This window comes from Propithecus coquereli, unplaced genomic scaffold (assembly GCF_000956105.1).
Source record: "Propithecus coquereli isolate 6110/MARCELLA unplaced genomic scaffold, Pcoq_1.0 Scaffold108, whole genome shotgun sequence".
NCBI classification, from domain to species: domain Eukaryota; kingdom Metazoa; phylum Chordata; class Mammalia; order Primates; family Indriidae; genus Propithecus; species Propithecus coquereli.
Genome location: NW_012134747.1, coordinates 2,067,199 through 2,087,139, shown reverse-complemented (window position 1 = coordinate 2,087,139; position 19,941 = coordinate 2,067,199). Strand labels below are relative to the sequence as shown.

Sequence of the window (19,941 nt, the reverse complement as noted above, 5' to 3'; positions counted from 1 at the left end):
CAGTGCTAGTCAAACAAATTCAAGGCCTGCTTTAGCCTGCAAGGTCACCAGTTTAAGACCTATGACCTTTACCAATAATAGGCCTTTGGCCTTCACTGGGGTTGTATGGGGTAGGGGGTGGGCTAGGGGGTGGAGGCTTGCAATTTTGTGGTGGGACTCTTAAGTTCTAAAAGAGATAACTGCCCAGGGCAGGGCAGGTTATCCATTAAAAGTAATAAGGTAGTGGGCAGGGAGGTTAACAGTGAGTGTAAGTGAAGCATTAATATGTTTAAACAGTAATTGGGGCAGCATAAATTAATGTGGAGGAAGGAGCACTTAATTTAATTTAATTTATAGAACTGTGACTCCTTAAACTACCCCTTAGCAGGGGCTGGATTGGAAAGGTGGAGTCAAGAGGTCCTATTCCTGAAAACTGAAAGGACACACTTCATAAAGCCAAGCTGCCTGGGACAAATGCCATCTTTAAATGATAATGATTTCAGTTTTAGTCTACTTAGGAATTAAATACATTTGATTAATTATTGACTCTTCACAATGACTTCTAAAAATTTCTATTCCCCAAACACACCAAAGAGCAATAATAGCCAAAAACCACACATAAACGTCCCATTAGGAAATGACACTTCATTAAGCAACTCTTAGTTGTTTTCCATTTTCAAATATTGTCCAAATTTGAGTAACATTGTGTACTATTCATAAAATGCAAATCCTATTAGTATGCACATGTTTTTACTATTGTTTTCAACCTTGTTAATATGCAGATACACAATTTCCAAAGAGGAGAGAAAGCTGTAATTATGTTAAACACATATTTTCCATAGATTGTATACTTGTTAGGGATTGGGTAGGGGGAAGGTGACAGATTGTTGGGAGCCAAAGTTCCCAATTTCCCCTTTAACAAAGTCCTGGCTCATGGTTTGTAATATATAGAACCAGGTTTTAAAATGTCTTCATTCAGTTAGAATCATAATGTTTACATGGCACATCTGACTGGCAGTTATGATTTTTTTTACTGAGATGTTTAATTATGCCAGTTGAAACAATCTATATTTTATAATGTAACCACTTTATGTTATAGTATACAAATTTTAAATAATACCAATATGTAGCATTAATAATCCACTTGCCCAAAATTTAAATAATTAGCTTCTTATGAAAAAAGCTAATTATTTGGCTAATTAGCTTTTTATGAAAAAAGCTAATTATTTGGCTAATTAGCTTTTTATGAAAAAAGCTAATTATTTGGAATAATTTAAATTAATTTAGTTGTTTTATAATTACAGCTTATGTTACTGAAATTTAAAAATATTTTTTTTAAAAGATACTAGTAAATATGTGAGAGATAAGGTGAGCAAGGCAACCCAGGACAGCAAAGCACCATGGACATAGTAGCAAGAAACCAGAAAAGACCTGCAGACACCAAATAAACCAATTTACTTTGGTCATTTAACATATTTAATGAATGCCTACAATGTGCCAGGCACAATTTATTATATGTAGGCAAGTTAGCCAGGGCTAATCCCCTGAAGTTCCAAGAAAAAAAAATCCAGCTTCACAGGCACACAAATAAAAACCTCATCCTCACTCAGAGGCCAAGCCATCAGCACCAATAGGCCACTTAAAACTCCAAGCTCAAGTTGTTCCTTATTTTGTATCCACCAAAGCATCTGATTCCAGTAGGTCCACTAGTGTCTCAAAAAAACTTGAATTTGAAATTATAAAAGTTTTATTTTTCATTTGTAGTAAAGACACTTGGCTAAATTGCCTTTAGAGGCACTTGCCATGTCAGCTTATAAGTTTCCTTCATAACCCACTACCAGGAGTTTAAAGTGTGGGATTGTTACTTAATATATGCAAAGCACTTATTAAAAGTGCTCACAAATGCCAGGTATAATAATTATTGTTGTTAATTGTTCTTATTATTTATTAGATACTAGTGGACAAAAAGCAAAACCAGCACAGCAGAGAAACCGCAGGGGGGTGGGGCTGAGCAGCCAGACTCAGGCAAGGAAGGCGCGCAAGCGCAGAGGAGATGGATCAATGGGAGGGGCTGGGGTTCACACTGCGCAGGCGCACACAGGCTCTGAGGGAGGCGGGGCTATGGGCCAGTCCAGAGGAGGCAGGCCAAGGAGAGGCGGGGTCTGGGCTAGGCCCCCTCAGAGGAGGGGTTCTGGGGAGAGGAGGGCCAGGGAGAGGCGGGGTCTGGGCAGGCCACCTCAGAGGAGGTGGGCCAGGGAGAGGCGGGGCCTGGGGAGGCCACCTCAGAGGAGGCGGCCCAGTGAGGGACGGGGTCTGGGCAGGCCACCTCAGAGGAGGCGGGCTAGGGAGAGGCGGGGCCTGGGGAGGCAGGGTTTAGAAGGCGCGCTCTGGGAAGGCGCGCTGCCGGGGAGGCGCGCTTGGAGTAGGCGCTGGGGGCGGGGTGGCAGGGAGGCGCTAAGCGTGCTCAGGACGATACTGCAGAGAACGCTTGCTAGGATGGGCGGGGCAGGTCTGAGACTGGCTGCTCAGGGCTGCAGAGTATCTGCACGCCTCTCCCAGGATCCCCCCTCCCACCACCCTCCAACAGCCAGATTCATTTCATGCAGCAAGAGCAATCACCCCGAGATCCAATTCCCCCCCATACTCAGCAAACCCGACAATTTCCACAAACTGTTGCTGGACGCCAATTCGCGCCACGACAACTACATCACCACTTCAACCAGTACAACTAGGGAGGCAGCCAGCTCTGCCATCACCAAAAGATTCCCTTTTCCACTCCAGTTAGCGCCCTTTCACCCCACTGCTATAGCAGGAATGGTGTGGGCAGAATGTTAAACATTAATTTTTACCAGAGGCTCCATTTTGTCTAACAGCACCATCATGCCAAGCACCATCCTGCAGAAAATATAGTGGGAGCCATTCCAAAAGGTGAAAGGGTGGGGTCCCCCTCTAAGAAGACAGAGTAATAGTACTCTGCCGTTCATGTCCCCCTATATCTGGTTTATTTGTAGCGCAAAACAGTCTGCAGATCATGTACCTCTGCAGCTGTTATCACTTTGTAGCGCCTTTTAGGTGTAAATTGTTCCGCAGCTCATGTACCTCTGCAATTCATGTGCCTTGTCGCGCAATGAAGCGCTGTTATAGAGCTAATCGTTATCACTTTTATAGCGCTTTTGTAGCGCTAATCTTCTGCAGCTCAGATTTTGTAGCGCATTTAAAGCGCAAATCAGTCTTCATTCTGCAGCTCATATCGCTGCAGTTCATAATGGCTTGTAGCACAATTGAAGCGCTCATCAGTTTGTAGCGCATGAAGCGCCCATCAGTTTGTAGCGCATGAAGCGCCCATCAGTTTGTTAGCGCATGAAGCGCCCATCAATTTGTAGCGCATGTAGCGCCCATCAGTTCGTAGCGCATGAAGCGTTTATCAGTTAGTTTTTAGCGCATGAAGCGCTTATCAGTTTGTAGTGAGCCACACTTGGTAGCGCATTTGGAGAGCAAACTGCAAATAGGTCTGTAGCTCATGTCCGTCTGCAGCTCATTACTGTCCGCAGCTCATATCTGTCTACAGCCCGTATCGGGACTTGGATCCTGGAAACCAAAGCCCGTGAAGGACTGGTTTCCCCACTCTGTTTTGGGGTACAGCCAGTGAAGGCGTGACAAGGTTTGCGAGGAGACATTCTGGGGCGCTACTCCATCTCCTGCAGCTCCCGATAAGAACGGGGAATGAATGTGATCTTAAAAAAAAAAAAATCCTCACCGCATACTCACCACGCGAGGACTCCTCTGCGAAGACAGGATGGACGAGGTCCCACACCTGAGCCAGGCGTGGGCTCCACTGGGTGCTCCGCAGCCCGGAGTGGATCCGGACGCGAGCCCGCTCAGCGGACCTTTCGCGAGGCTCGAGGCTCGGTGGACCTTCTCCGCTGTTCTCAGGTTGTAGTCAGGTTTCTTCGACACACACCAACCGAAGTTGAAGCGCGTGTACCGGGAGCGGAGACTACGAGCCTTATATAGGCTGAACAGAGCAGGGGGGCGCCAAATCCCAGCGTGCTCCGCGGGCCGGGGGGCGGAGGGGTGTGCGGGGGCGGGAGGGATGGGGGGATGGGGGTGGGGGCGACAGCTCGCTACAGTGGCCCGCCGCTAGGGGGAGTACGGGATTAAGGAGGGGGTGCAGGATGCTGATGCTGAACTGGCCAAGCCGGGAGGAAAGAAGAAAGGGAGGGGAGGGGAGAATCGAGGACTGCCGGCCTAGCCAGGCCAAGAATGCAATTGCCCCGGTGGTGGGAGCTGGGAGACCCCTGTGCTTGGACTGGACGGGGTCTGGGGACACGCAGGATGAGCCCCGCTACCACTGGCACATTCCTGCTGACAGGTTAGTGGCCTGCGCGCGACGTGGAGGTCCGGGGGCTCACAGGCCTTCTCCTCCCCATCCCCCACTCGGGTTCCGGGCACGCGGGCGCGCCCTTTGGGTGCAAGCCCCTCTTGCTACCTGGGGCCCACTGCACCCCCTTCTTCAGGACTCCTCGAACCCCATTTCCTGGGCCCAGGGCGTCCCTCCCCAGGCTTGACCCCCTGGCCTTTTCTTTTTCTCCGCGCCCCGGGGCGCCCCTCCCTGCTCAGCGGGCGCCCAAATTCCATCTCTAATTTCTATTCCCAGCCCCCTCTTTTCCCTATCTCCTCTCTTTCCTGAGCCCTGCAGCAGAGAGCTGGGGGTCATTGCCCATTTTTCTGGGGGGCCCTTTACCCCGCGATTGGGGCTCTGCGGCCCGGATGCTAGCCAAAGGAAATGGGTGTCAAGCTGTGCCCGTCCAATCTATACAAATATCTTTTCTCCTTCTCTTGAATCTGATCGAGAGAAAACACTAAAATGTGACATTTAAAACGTCTAATTTCCCCCTCTTCCTAAGCGCATTTCTCGGTGGCGGAAATGCCATTTTTCTTAGGTTTTTACGGAGCAGGGAAGCGGAATCACGAAATGCTGGGAGCCAAACAGGACGTTCAGGTCAGGGTTAACCGCGACTAGGGGCCAGACATGCTGCAAACAGCACCATTTGCCCCACCAAGTGCACTATTTCGAGAAAGCAAAAAACAATTAAAAACAGCTGTGGATGCTTCCAGCGTGCTTGGCGGGCTTCAGAAGCTCGCAGCTACGGACTTTTGATGGTAATTACGAGGTTTGCACAGACTTCACTCTCCCTACAATGTTACATTTTCCTAAATTTTGTAGGGTGAATGAATGTGTTTAGTCACGGTAACCGCAAGTTTAATCCTTTCAAGCGAGTTACTGAGATTCGGCCACAAATATTTGTGTGAATTTATATATATAACCATATATATTTTACATTAGGGAAAATTGCAGTGGGTTACAAGACTCTAAAATACAGATGAGGAAGGATGCTAAATAAAACCTAACCCGCGCGGATCCCTATCTAAGCCCCTCTTAGTGTTAGGCGCTCAGGAAACTGCCAATCTGTTGATTATCTCAGTAAAAGAAGTTTAAGTTAAAAGGGAAAACCAAATTGTCTACAGCTGAGTTAGATTTCTGAAACGCAGATGAAACACATTCATATTTAAAGACTGAAATGGAGCACATTTTAGTAACATGCTACAGATTATTTTATACATAGAGGATAAATAAGATTTTGACTTATTGTACATAACAAGGTGGCAGGGACAACACTCAAAAAGCGAGCATTTCTAGGAATAAAACTGTAGCCCGTTTACTAAGATTTTACTTTTTATTAGAAATAAATGTTGACCATCAGGAATGTGAATGAATGAAGTGCAGACTTCCAACAATGAAAAGACATTTTCCTAATAACTTGGGTGAACATAATTTATACTCTTTAGAAGTGTCTTTTAATTTAATATTTAGGATGTTCACCCTCTTCTGCAAGATAGAATAATTCCAGGGTTTCTTATGCTTGGTAGAGTACTGTTCTGGTGATCGCTGACTGTCAAATACTTAGTAGTTTTCTTTTAATCCAAAAGTTACTTCACGTAGCTAACTGATAGACATTCTTTTTCTAAAAAGCGAGATTAAAAACCAGCATAGATGAAAAGTAGGAGAAATTTAAGTTTAAAAATCTATGTTAAGACTTTCAAACTTTGAACAAATTTGATTTTTTTTATTTCAAAATGTTAACCAGGATTTTTTGTTTTAAAAAAAGCTTTATTAGTATTTTTATCGTAATGAAAGTAATTCCTAGTCATTGTATAAAATTCAAGGGAAAAAACTCTGGAAAAATAGTAAAGAAGACGGTCAAGATCACCTGTAACCTCTTTACCTCATGTAATAATGCAAGTAAACATTATAAAGTCTGATTTTTCAGACTTTCTCTGTGCATATATAGGTATCTAATATATATTTTTCATAGAGTTGCATGTATATACTGTCTAAAAATTTAAAATAGGATCAAATTAATTCTCCTCAATTATTTTCTTTCCAAATAGCCTTTAAAATGTGAGATAACATTAAATTTGCAGGGCTTTCTTTAAAGGAAATAATGTTAATTAATTTTTATAATTCAAATTTTAAATGAACAACCTTAGTTCATAAATATTTAAAGCCAGAAAACTGAGAAGAATTTTGTCTGATCTCTTCTAACATACACATAGTTATCATTTTGGTGTATTTGCTTGTACTTTTAAGTCCTCTACATATGAAAAAATTTTCACTTTGCTTAGAAATATAATTTTCTAAGGGAAAAAAACCAACATCAGTAGATAAGTAGTTTAGATAAAACTTTTTTGTTCTCTAAAACAACAAAACAATATTAAAAATAAAAAGACAACATGAATAGAAAATATTTTAGATAACATTTTTGTGTTATCTAAAACAACAAAAACAACTTTAAAAACCCAAAACAACAAAGCAAAATTAATTGACAAGAACTTTTAACATTTTTTTGACATTTAATACCTAAGTGAATTTTGTATTTTCTCAGCCGTTTGTTCCCGATGTTGTCTATTTCTTACCCGTTTTGCACAATGTTGTGTGCAAAGCATAGGAGGTGTTAATGTGCATTATTTCTCAAATAATAACTGGACTTTGTGCTTGGACATATTATCTACTTTTATGGGAGTTTGCTGTGGATCTTTGAAGCTGTTGATTTACCACCTATATTTAAATACCAGCATGGTGGGAAAATTGTATTTTAAAACAAAGTGGGATTTTTACTTGTCAAATAATAACTACACTTTCTATTTGGACATTTTACCTATTTTATGACAAATTGCCATATATCTATGAAGCTGTGCAATTTACCTCATGTTTTTAGCTTAAGTTCTGTGGTGATTGAAAAATTGTATTTCAAAACAAATTGGGATTCTCACTTGTCAAATAACAGTTATACTTTTTATTTGGACATTTTATCCATTGTTAATGACAATTTGCTATGGACCTGTGAACCTGCTGATTTACCGCATGTATTTGGCTTAATTTCTAGTATGATAGAGGAAATTTATTTCTAAGCAAAGTAAAATTTTCAGTTGCCAGATAATAACTGGACTTTCTATTTGGACATTTTCCTCATTTTTAATGAAAATTTGCTATGACTTTATGAACCTGCTGATTTACCACCTGTATTTGGCTTAATTTCTAGTATATCAGGGAGAATGTATTTCTAAGCAACGTAGAATTTTCAGTTGTCAAATAGTAACTGGAGTTTGTATTGATCATTTTATCCATTTTTATAACAGTTTGCTGTAAATCTAAAAGCTGTTGATTTACCTCATGTATTTTTTTAACTTCTGGTGTAGTGGACAAATTGTATTTTTAAACAAAGTAGATTTTTTACTTGTCTCACAGACATTGAAAATAGCAAGGGACGGCACTAGAAAAAACTGGTTAGAGACAACCTCAGATAGATAAAGATAATGTGTATCCAGTTTCTAATATTAGTTTTCCACTGATGAAAATCATACTTTAAACAAAATACTGAAGCAGGGAAGAAATCCTGACTTGTTCAAAAATTCTCAATTCAAATATTCAGATTGTTTGTGCTTCTAATAAGTACAGTATTTACAGATCTCATTTTCTCCAAAATGACCAGCCACCTTGTTTCTTTTTCTTTTTGTACTAATTGTCCATACTTACTCTTCCTGATCCCGTTCTGAAAACTTACCTTTCCATGTTCTCTATTCTAAATACCTAAATGTATATTCTAATACTTAGCTTATTTTCCTACTCTTAGTGTAAAAAATGACCAGAGGGGAATAGATGGTAATGGGTTTATGTGTCCGTTAGAGATTCTTGGGCTGGAGGTGAGAGATCCTTTACACTTTGCTCTGGTTTAGTCCAGAGCTTCGCAGAAATATCAGCATGATGACTTTTCTTTCTATCCTTTCCCAACCTCTCCAGCAGAGACAGACAGACAGACGTGACAGACATAAATGAACACACAAACACACACATACAGACATACTTTATTCAGGCTTTTTCTAAACTTTAGGATCCAATTCTCCAGTCCGCTATATCCCTGATTTCCAGAAATATTAAGCCTAAAGCACCAATGCAAAATTAAAAAAAAAAGAGAAAGAATCTAGTGTTTTCAGGGATCAACAAGTCTTTTCAAAGAAATATGTTTCTGATTCGGGTTTTCAGGTTGGTAGGATCAGACAGAATCTCAATGCTTTTAAAGCTATTTCACATGGATTGCTGCCAAGCCAAATTCTCTCCACATATTTCCCAGTGTTTTAAATTTTTTAAACAATGTAACTGTGTTAAAGACAGTATTAAGTGAAAAACAAACAAACCTCTAAACAATCTCCATAGCCTGACATTTCCATTGATGCTTCTTCCCTTCTAGTTTTTGTTCTTGTGTGCATACATATTTTTATATAACTATCATTTTAATATGTATAGATTTTTTTTTACAGTTTGTTTAGAAAGACAAGTGAATCTCGCTTTTTAGCAAAACATTTGCCAAGGCTGCAGGATGCTCTTGTGTGTGCGATGGTATATAGACTAATGAGCAAGATTGCTGTGTGAGCGGGAAGCGGGCTGTACCGGCCAGGTGTGTGAGCTGCTGGGTTTGAGTCAGGAAGTTTGTCCCTGGTGCAGGGTCACAAGCCTTTGCCCTGAGTCTTTTCTTCCTCACTATTTGTGTGAATGACTTTGATGAAGATCTACGAGTCTTGCTTTAAAATCCATGGATGAGTTGAATAGCTGTTACAAATAGGTAACAGAATTTAGAGTTAACACAGTTTAAATCGGTTGCAATGCTATGCTGAAAGCAAAAATATATTTTATAGCAGTAAATTCATCATAATTCATTGGCGAAAGGAAGGAGGTGACTTTGTATGGCGGCAGTCCTTTAGGAAAAAGAAGGTTAATATGAACCAGTGGCATGATGCGGCTATAAAAAAAAAATTCAGAGTTAGGCTCTGATAATAGTATAGTGTCCACATGTCACAAAAATTAAGTACCCTGCTCTAATTAACCACATCTGCAGTATTGTGTCCATTTCTGGCTGTCACATTTAAAGAGAGACGTTGACAAATTAGACAACTTCCAGAGCAGTCCATGGGGATGGTGAGGGCTCTGGCAGTCCTGTCATAGGAGGTATCCTCAAAGGGTCTGGAAGTGTTTAGCTTGAGAAGTAAAAGTCGACATGAACTCTCTCCGTTTGCTTTGGAAAGCAGAATAGCATCAGTGGGTGAAAGGTACAGATAGATTTCAACTCAAGACCTAACAGTTAGTGCAGCTCAACAAGAAAATCAACTTGTTCTGTTCTTTTAAAACATCAAAATTGTTCACCTTCCTTGCAGTGAATATTTAATTCGAATGCCATGATGACATTTTAGTATAGACCACAAAGATACCTGTGATGGAAACATTTTATTTTTTTCTGATAAATTGTCTGAAAAGCATAGTCTTATGTGTTCCAAGTTGATCTCTTACAACCTGAAAATAGCTGTAACAGGGTAATTTAACACATGCTCTCCTCCCTCTCCCATTCCATTTCAAACATGAAAATCTGGGAAGAAAATGAAAATTTTTTTTTCCCCTGCAGAGTGTCTTAACTTGCTTCACTTGCTTCCCAGAGTTACTCCGTTCCTGATATTTCTTGCTTTCTGGGAGCAGCCTTCTGGGGCTCAGCTGGCCGTGGATCCTGGGGGCACCCAGGGTTAGGGGAGCAGGCTGGCTCCTGGCTGCTCGCTGGTCCAGGACAGCTCAGCCCTCGGCTGCAGGATCTCATCTGCCTCTTCCCCAGGAGGGAATGGAGGACAGTTCTCCCTTCTGCAGTACCCCCTGCCCCAGCCCCATGATTTATCTCCTTCCTACACTTATAATTTTTACCTTTTCAATAGCAAAATAAAACCTTTCCGTCAAAAGTAGCTTCTGCCCCTGTGCTGTTTTAACTTCTCTCCATGTCATGTTAGCCTTGGTTTCTGACTGCCTTAGGGGCACATTCTTAGCGTCTCAAACACGTCTTGGGGCAGATTTTTCTTTCCTGTCTGTACATCTGCCTATCGACTGTTTATTTTCATTACTGTATCTGACTTTGAAAACGTGATTGCTCAAAATGAATTTGTGGAGTATGCAGGGCTTCCTTCCAGGACCCCTCTTCTGAGTAGCACTTCTGACTCCACAGAAAGCACTGGAGCCTTGCAAACTAAGGGGAACTCTGACGAGAGATGTGAAGAAAGGAGAGAGAATTCTTCTGTCATCTTTTCTAACTAACTTCTCCCTGCTGCTTTCACTCTTGCCTCACACCTGGAACTTTCTCCTCCACTCCAATTGTTAGGTCAGAAATAGTTTCTCTCACTCTGACTGTGTGAAGTATATTTTTAATGTTGAACAACTTTCTCTTCTCCTTATTCTCTCTTTTATAGAAGTGCCATGCACCTTTGTGGGATTGTAATAATGCACACAGCAACTTGCAATGGCTCGCATCCGGGTTGTTGAAGATGCCACAGGCGTTTTTGGGCCAAGCTCATATTTCTAAGAGAGAAATGCTCAAAGATGAGTTTCTGGCTTGTCAACACTCTCACCTGATCTGCATGCAGGCTCCTACTTGCAATTCCTTGAATGCAGTGATTGCTCCTGGTCTTGTGCTTGGGAAATAATAATCCCCAGTGTTTAAATTGTAAGACTTGAAGAAGTTATCTTGGGAAATAAATAGGTAGCATCAAAACATTAGTTGCTGGCATGATTATTGTTATAGTCTCAGAAACATAATATGTTAGTTAACATGTAAAAGCTAGGGTGCTGTTTTCTTCTTGGATTACCCTCTGGTAGAATTTTCATTTTTTTTTTTTTTGTATCTTAATTTAAGAATTTTTATACAATAGCAGTTTACATGTATTGCTTAAAAGTCATTCATCGTTAGCACATTTCACTTCCTATCTAATTGTCTTAGATTAATCAGATTTTTAGAATAGATCTTTGGCATCCCGTATCATGGGAATCGCCATGGCATCTGTTGTGACAGGGAAGGCAGACTTTCTTTTCTGATAAATGAAGCCCCTCATTTGAAAAATGTTTATGAGTTAGGCAGTGCTGGTGTAAATTCTTTCCCATTTTTTTTTTTTAGCTTTTCACTCATTCATCTGGTCACCACTTTAATTATTTATGGAGATTTGGGGTTCACTGAGACTTTAAAAGAAGGAATCACAGTTCATTTTCCTATAGCACTTGAAATGAAATATTTTAGTTTTCTATTTCTTCAGCAGTACACATAGAAGTATAGTAGTTGCTCTTTTACCTTGGAATGCAAAAGAGAAGAAAAAAAATAGCCCCCAGGTTTTTTTCATTTTTTCCTCCTTGGTAAATTAGTGTTTCTTGCTGTGCAGTAAAACGGCATCGGCTTTTCTCTTCTATGAAATAGTTAATCAATGTAGCACCGTTAACATCTTTCCTTTTCTGTAGTTATAGAGTTGATTCTAATCAAAGACTAGTATGGCAGAAGTAGAAACAGAACAGGTTGCTACATGTGCTTATCAGAATTTGAAATGTACGTTATTTGTCTAGCTGTTTTAGCTTATAGATATACTGATGAAAGTGCTCAAAGATACAGATAAAGATGTTTAGTATTAATAGTGATAATGAAAAACTAGAAAAAATCATGGTCATTTTTGCTAATTAATACTTCTTTTATTTGTTTGTTTGTTTTGAGTGTTAAGATACTGGGAAATACACAGTCCAGCCATTGTGGAACTTTTTACACTAGTGGGGTTAACAAAGATTAATCAAACAGGTTTTTTTTTTCAAGATTATTTGATTACTGTTCATTAAGATTAATCAAATAATCACACAAATAAATGTGCCCTAAAAACTGTAGTAAGTGCTATAAACACTGCTAGAACTCCTAAGTAAGGGATTTGGCCAGAAAGGGGGTTAAGGAAAGCTTTTCTAAGAAAGTACTCAGATCTGAAGGATGAGTGAATGTTAGTGAGGTGAAGAGGGAAGGTGTATTTAAGGTTAAAAGAAGAGTTCTGCAGAAGCCCTGGGGCAGGTTAAACATGGCAAATACAAAGTGCTGAAAGAAGACTGGCAAAGTTGGTGCCAAAGGAGAAGGGCAAGCACAATGTGAACTGAGGCTACAGAGGAGGTCTAGAGCAAATTTTGCAGGACTTGGTAGACCACCTTAACAAGCTTAATCTTTATACTGAGACCAACGGAAAATCTTCGGAGGAGTTTAAGCAGACAGGATCTGATTTGCATTTCAAAAAGAGCACTTTAGCTGTTTGTAAGGAAGGGGTTGGAGGGGTTGAATAGATTGCCGCTGACCGGCTGAGTAGTTCAGGATAGCCTGTGATGACTTTGTGGGCTTCGGTGGTGATGGGGAGAGGAAGATAGGAGGGACATTTAGAAGGGTAAAAATCCACATGCGTGGGTATTGCGTTGAATTTGGGGTAGAGCTTGCTGGGAGGAGATGTTTAGGGTGATATTTAGATTTCTGTCATCTGTGTGAGGACAGTTGGTGATGCCATACACAGGATGAAGAATGCTGGAAGAGGATCAGATTTGAAGGGAAAGATCATGAATCCTAGTTTGGACAGGCTGAGTTTGAGGTGATGATAAACAAATTGTGATTGAGACATACAGCAGAAAGCTATGCAACCTTAAAATGTGGTGTTATGTAAACACATTCAAGATATATTCTAAGTGAAAAAAGTGTGATCACGTTATGTAAAAAGGAGCCTGGTGTGTGTGTTTATGTGTAAATGTGTAAAAATATGTTTGCACACAGAGAATATGGAAAGATGGAAAAACTATTGAGCAGATACCTTAGGCAGTGACATCGGCAGGATGGCATTAGGGACGTGAAAGGGAACTTTTATAACCTCCTGGTTATACTATTGGAATGTATTACAGTAAGAATATATGGTTTCTGTAATGAGGAAAATTAATGACAGTTTAAGAAAATACCCAATATAAGAATATTTCTCTTTCAGAGGTTTCTTAATTGGAAAGATCATGTAAGCATTATTATTATCTTTGTTATTTGAACAGAAATTTTTTCTGCAGCTTTACTTCCCTAACCCAAGAGCCTGTACACTTTGCCTTTTAATCCTTTTCCACTAGATTGCACTATTACACTAGATTTCACATAGCCTATGTACCGTTTTGTATTCTGCTTTTCACTAATTTTATTAATTTCACAACAATCCAACATTTTGCAGATAAGGACATTGAATTGTAGTAGTGCATGTAACTGCTACATATAACATATATATATCATTTTTGTTAAAGGTGCCACTGGTGATTGTCTTTATCCAATATTTCTGAGGTAGATAGTACTATTTCCACGGGTGGAAACCCAAACTTACCTTCTCAGGCTGTTTGAGCAAAGGAACAAAAACTACCGATGTCTGCAGAGACTCTGATATTAAACACTACCTTTCTGTGCTCCAATTTTATTTCACTCTCAATTCTTTTACATCTTATCTAAGTTTTTAGCTTGTATTTTAATTGTACTTAGTAATTTTAATTGTATTCTAATAATTTTAATTATATTAGGTAATTATGTTCTGCCTTACCAGTTTCTTCTGTTTTAACAAAGTTTGGAGGCTTTCTCTTCTGACATTCTTGGTTTAAAGTCTTGCTGTATTGCTTTTCTTAGGAATATCTTTTCCTGACTCCTTTCAGAAATTGAGGTGGATGGTATTCCTCAGCAAAGCCTTTTTTCCCTATAGGTTCCAGCTAACCTTTTAGCTTTCCTCTTTCAACAAATTATTTTTTGTTTTTGTCTTGGTGCACATCGTACATAGAATTCATTTCCACTACATAGCAATAGCACTGCTTTGTTGCAAGCTGTTTCTAATTCAGGAGTCATGGGCAACTTATTTTTTTTAGAAAGTAAAATAAGTTGAAGATGACCTACTAGTAATAATATCTCAAATTACATGAAAATATGTGATTTACAAATTGCTTTTCCATTTAACTACAGTCATGTGCCGCATAATGATGTGTCAGTCACAAGGACCGCATATACAAGGGTCCCATGAGATGGAACACATATAGAAACCTGATATATGGCACTTGATATTGGCACTGCAGATTATGTAGGGGAAATAAGTGGTATTCATTAATGGTGATGGGACATTTGATTTTCCATATAAAAATACATGTAAACAAAAATGTATAGTCTATGTTTGTGTAAGTATATTCTGTGATATTTCACAATGATGAAATTGCCTAATGATGCATTTCTCCGAACATATCCCTGTTGTTTTTCCATGCATGACTGTATTTGGAGGTAGTATTGACAAGCAGATAACAGAGACTTTGTAGTCAGACACAAAATGGGTTCAAAATTCAACTCTGCCACTTACTAAATATCTGCCTTGGGGTAAGTCACATAATTTCCTAAGACTTCATATCCTTATTGTAAAATGGAACTAATACTACCTACTCCACACAGTCAATGTAAGGATTAAATAAGTTAATATGTGTGACAACCTTAGTGTAGTATCTAGCATTTAGCACTCAAAACATGGTAGCTAATGAAAAGAAATAATGGTCAACTAACATTTTTTAGAAAGAAAAATATGAAAATAGTTTTTTAATATAGGAAGCAATTTTAAAAGTATTGAGGAAAATTGCATAAAAGAAGGGAAGAGAGAAACGTAAAGGGTCAGGGATCAATATAGCAACTTATGGGGGGGTGGTAAGAGAAGGGATATATGCTGGGTGTGAGATATATATCCAACTTATGAAAACAAAGTCTTTTGATCTTCTTAAAGTACAATATGAAAAGAGACAGATGAAGTACTGGACAGAGAAAGACTTGACAGTTTGGTTCTAAGGTGAGTGTATTAATCAGATTAAATTTCATTTGGTATATCCTGCCATTTACTTGGACAGTGATGTCTGAGTAAGTTATTATTTATTATTTCTATCTCTTGACATTCTGATTAGCTCATCAGCAATCAGTCACTATTCATAGCTCTTCAATTGCTTTTATTAAATAGCAATCCTCTCCTCCCCCAGTCAGCAAATTATTCAGGTTTTGGAAAGAGTAATATCTCTTCAGAGAGTGCTTGCCCTGGGCTAGATGAAATGTAGTCATGCTGCTTGCTACAAGACTCAGAAAGAATAATGGAATCTTAAGACAAACTTTAAGTATCGTATGGTTTCTAGGGAAGTTGAAATCATGCCAGCCACCTTTGGATTAATTTAGGCTTTGATGATTTTGGAGAGGGAGCATTGAAAAGTTGGTTAAATTGCATACAGTGATATCATGGCTAATTGTGTGACTGTCTTCTTACTTTGGGTTGTGTAAGTGCAGAGTGCATGTTATTCTTTCGTGTTTATGAATTAGAGTAAAATTCACACACAGATATAATTGTAACATAGATTGTCATGAATCCAGTGAGCACAGTGGAGTTCTCTTCCTTTTAACACTTCTGAGGATGATCCATTATCTTTGGAGGAAGTCCAAAAACTAGTCTATACAGGTTGACATTTCTTTACACATTAGACTTAATCTTGAAAAGTTGTGTATAGGATAAATATTTTAAAAATTGAGTCATAATTTTCCATCCTAAGGAAATTTCTTTTCCAGAAAAAAAAATGCATTGGTCTTTTTCTAATGAAAATTAAACTGTAGGCCGGGTGCGGTGGCTCACGCCTGTAATCCTAGCACTCTGGGAGGCCGAGGCGGGTGGATTGCTCAAGGTCAGGAGTTCGAAACCAGCCTGAGCAAGAGCGAGACCCCGTCTCTACTAAAAATAGAAAGAAATTATTTGGACAACTAAAAATCTATATAGAAAAAATTAGCCGGGCATGGTGGCACATGTCTGTAGTCCCAGCTACTCAGAAGGCTGAAGCAGTAGGATTGCTCGAGCCCAGGAGTTTGAGGTTGCTGTGAGCTAGGCTGATGCCACGGCACTCTACTCCAGGCAACAGAGTGAGACTCTGTCTCAAAAAAAAAAGAAAATTGAACTGTAAAATACTATCCTTTTTCCGTGAATACTCCACACTTTTCAATGTACAGATTACAAAAATTTTCTGCACAAGAAGCTAGTCAAGTGGATCCATGATCTTGGACATACAATTAAAAGCAAATAGTTATTTCCATATTATTAAGATTTTTTTTCCCTAATGTGTGGGATTTGAATGTTTAAGCAGCCACATCATCTGTTGTGTTGTGTCTTGCCTTTAGTGACATTGCCTGGTGAGTAGAGCCATAAAAAGTTGTCCTTTTATTTAGATTTATTGGACTTCAGTCTTCTGTGGTCAAAGTGGGACTTCATATGGATCGATGTGAACTTTTAAAAATGAATGTGCTCAAAAGCAACGCTGGCCTTAAAATAGAGCAACATCTGTGGGATATGTCTAAACTATTCTACCCTGCCTCTATTTTTTAACAACTGAAACACCAATCAAATTTGGTTTTTGAATCCTGTAAAAGCCAACTAGACTGCCCTTATATAAGACCTGGAAAGTATGAGCAATAGCGTGTTGGTTCACTAGCCAAGGACCTGCAGTGGTGTTAAATCTTGTGCTAGGTTAGTCAGGTTCTAAAAGTAAGAATGTAAGACAAAAATTCCACAGACTTATCACCCATAAAATACCATATGTGTAATTTTGGGTATATAACTTTGAACAATAATTATTATGCACAACATAGTTTGAGAATCACCTGAGCTAGAATAAAGGAAGGAACAAAAGAGGAGCTGTCTGGGCATTCAACCCATTCTTTCTTTATGGTAACCACCCAGCCTATGGAGAAATGGAGAATTCTATAGAGTGTCTGCTTGCCTGCAGGGTTTACTCCATTCTGCTTTAAGATTAAGCCTCTGTAATCTTCAGATACATTAATAGATTTTGTAAGGATTGAATTAGACGATATTATGTGAAAACACCTTGCTCAGGACCTGGTGATGGGAAGCAATTAAATCTAAATTTTGCTCATCAGATCCACATATACATTGTTCTTTGAAACGTTGTAGAGAAGAATTTGGCCACCTGCTTCCTATCTTTCCAGTTTAGGATTTTCTGCCATTTGACAGTGTATTGTGTGTTCTTGCAAACTGGTTGTATATGTAGACCAGTTGTAGGTAGGAGTGGGTAGGGTTTTCAGTTCTAAGATCAGCCCTACATTTGGTGCATATAATGTGACTCAGGTGAATATCCTCTGTTCCTTTGTATTCTGCAGGTTTTCTCTCAGTCTTCCAGAGTACATAGTTGTGAAACATGAGAATTACCTGATGAATCTGTGCAACCCACCTACCTAGACTCTCCACAGTGGAATGATGAATATGTGTTTTGAAATTTTTATTATGTACATTTTGGGGTTGCATTTGAATATGTATTTTTAGGGAGCTGCCCGGCATGTTGACTTTGGAACCTAGCCAGGAGGAGTACCCTGGGAGGTGGGGTATTTTGTTATTAACTATTAACATTTCTGATCCTATTTTAGCTTATATTATTAGGAAATGCCTACTACATTATTCATCTAGATTTAAAAGCACATAATTTCAGTTATTAAATGAATCAATCATTTATTAGATAAGTCATTCATAAAATTGGTCATTTAGTAGATAAAACTAGAATATTTAATTTTTCATATTTAAAAAATTGAACATAATAAATTAAGTAGCTTATTTTGGGGGGTACTGGGGCCTTTGATTTTCCCTCCCAGGTATCACTGAAATGATCACTTGAGGTTTTGGTTTTTTGTTTTTAATAACCTGGGTTTTAAAAAAATTTTATTTTTAATTTTTATCAGTATATAATAGTTATACATATTTACAGGCACATGTGATATTTTGATACAAGCATACAATGTGTAATGATCAATGATCAATTAATCAGTGATTAATAACCTGGGTTTTAAATTGCATTTTTTTCATTTTAGAAGGGAACTTGGAATTTTTCATAATTTAATTTAAGTTGAAAATTTTACCGAAAATTCAGTTTGCAAAGGAATATACATTTCATCTCTGATTTACTAAGGTGGGAAGCTCTCTTAATGTTAAGTTTGCTGTACCCTACTAACTGTTTCTGTCTTCACTTTTCCTTCCTTTCTCATCCATGAAGCATTTTTTTTTTTTACGTGTATATGCTTGGTACTACCCAATCTACTTTTTCTTGGATTGTGTACTATCCATTATGCTCCTGTCCTTTATCCTTAGTCCCTTCTGGTACCCTTACATCCTTTCCTCAGTTTATGTACAAAATATGTTTCACCATACTAAAATGACCAACCCTCCTCTCAACTTTGCTACTCTTCAGTCTATCCTTTGATCTCTTTGCTTCCCTATTCTGGCCAACATTCTTGAAAGATTAACTGTATTTGCGGCATCCACATCTTGACCTTTTGCAGTTTGGCTTCTACTCTCACCACTTTATCACAATTCCACTTTCAAGGAGTCACCAGTATCTTCTCTCTTTTCATATCTAGCAGTTTTTTTCTAAGCTCTTTTCCTCTTTGACCTTTTTGCAGTTAAGTGAGGATGTTGATCACACTCTCCTTCTTGGCTTCTCTCTTCTGCTGGCTTACGTGACACTTGAGACTCAGTTGTCCAACCTCTATGACCACCATTTTCTTCTTTCTTTGCTGAATCATCCTCTGCTTTTGATAGATAAATATATTTATTAACACATTCTTTTGTCCCTCCTACTTTTTGTGCATTATTTCTTAGTCCATTTCAGGTTCAGGATCTAGGACAAATCTATAGGGACTCTGGGGAATTCTTGGGCTGAGCTGAATCCAGAGGGAACTTACCTGAGACGACCAAAGAAAGGGAGAATAGGATAGAAAGCCAATGTTGTGGTCAGAAAAATGGTGCCCAAATATGTCAAGTCTGAAAGGTAAGGTTGAAAAATCAGAGAATAAGCAGTAAGATTGTCAGTTTGGACAATGGAAAATAGGATAAATGAATGGGTCAAGAACATGAATGTGTATACGCGCCAGATCACTTTCTACCTGAGGGCCTAATGTGTGTGTTACCTGAGGCGTGATATCATTAAGGAATTGCACTGGGGCTTTGGCTTCAATAATCATTTTTATGGAGAAGAACTTCAAATCCGGATCTGAAGCTCCGTTACATACTCTCTTGAACCAGAGCTCTGTTCCCATCTTCTTAGATGGTTTCACCTGGATGTCCAGCTGATACCCTAAATTTAACATATCCCAAATCAAACTCATCCTCTTTGTCCTGAAACTGACTTGTCTTCCGAGGTTCCTAATGTATCACCGTTCTCTGTCATTCTAGATCAAAAATTCAAAGCCATCCTTGATTCTCTTTTTAGCCCTACATCTAGCAATTTGAAAAAATATTGTCAGTATTATCACCATGGTGTCTTGTAACTGACACCACATTTTCTTTCCTTGTACTTCAACCTGACTGCTACCTTATACTCTTGCCATAGCCTTTATTTAGTATCCCTTAACCCCAATCCTATTCATTGCTGCCACTGTGATGTTTCCAAAACTTAACTGTGAATTTAAAAGATACTTTAAGCTTAGCACAACATTCCCAGCCAGGGATGATTGCTTCACC

At 39.1% G+C, this 19,941-nt stretch overlaps 1 protein-coding gene across 3 annotated transcripts in view; it reads left to right on the top strand.

Annotated features, from left to right (window-relative positions):
* The first annotated feature begins 4,131 nt into the window (after positions 1 to 4,131).
* The window catches only part of SGCE (sarcoglycan, epsilon), a 66,226-nt gene continuing 50,416 nt past the window's right edge, over positions 4,132 to 19,941 (top strand). For 2 of the 3 annotated variants that reach the window (XM_012647876.1, XM_012647871.1), the window contains exon 1: positions 4,132 to 4,351. In XM_012647876.1, the coding sequence (XP_012503330.1) occupies positions 4,243 to 4,351 (109 nt within the window). In that variant the 5' untranslated portion in view covers positions 4,132 to 4,242. The remainder of the gene's footprint in view (positions 4,352 to 19,941) is intronic. The other variant, XM_012647881.1, reaches the window with a different exon arrangement.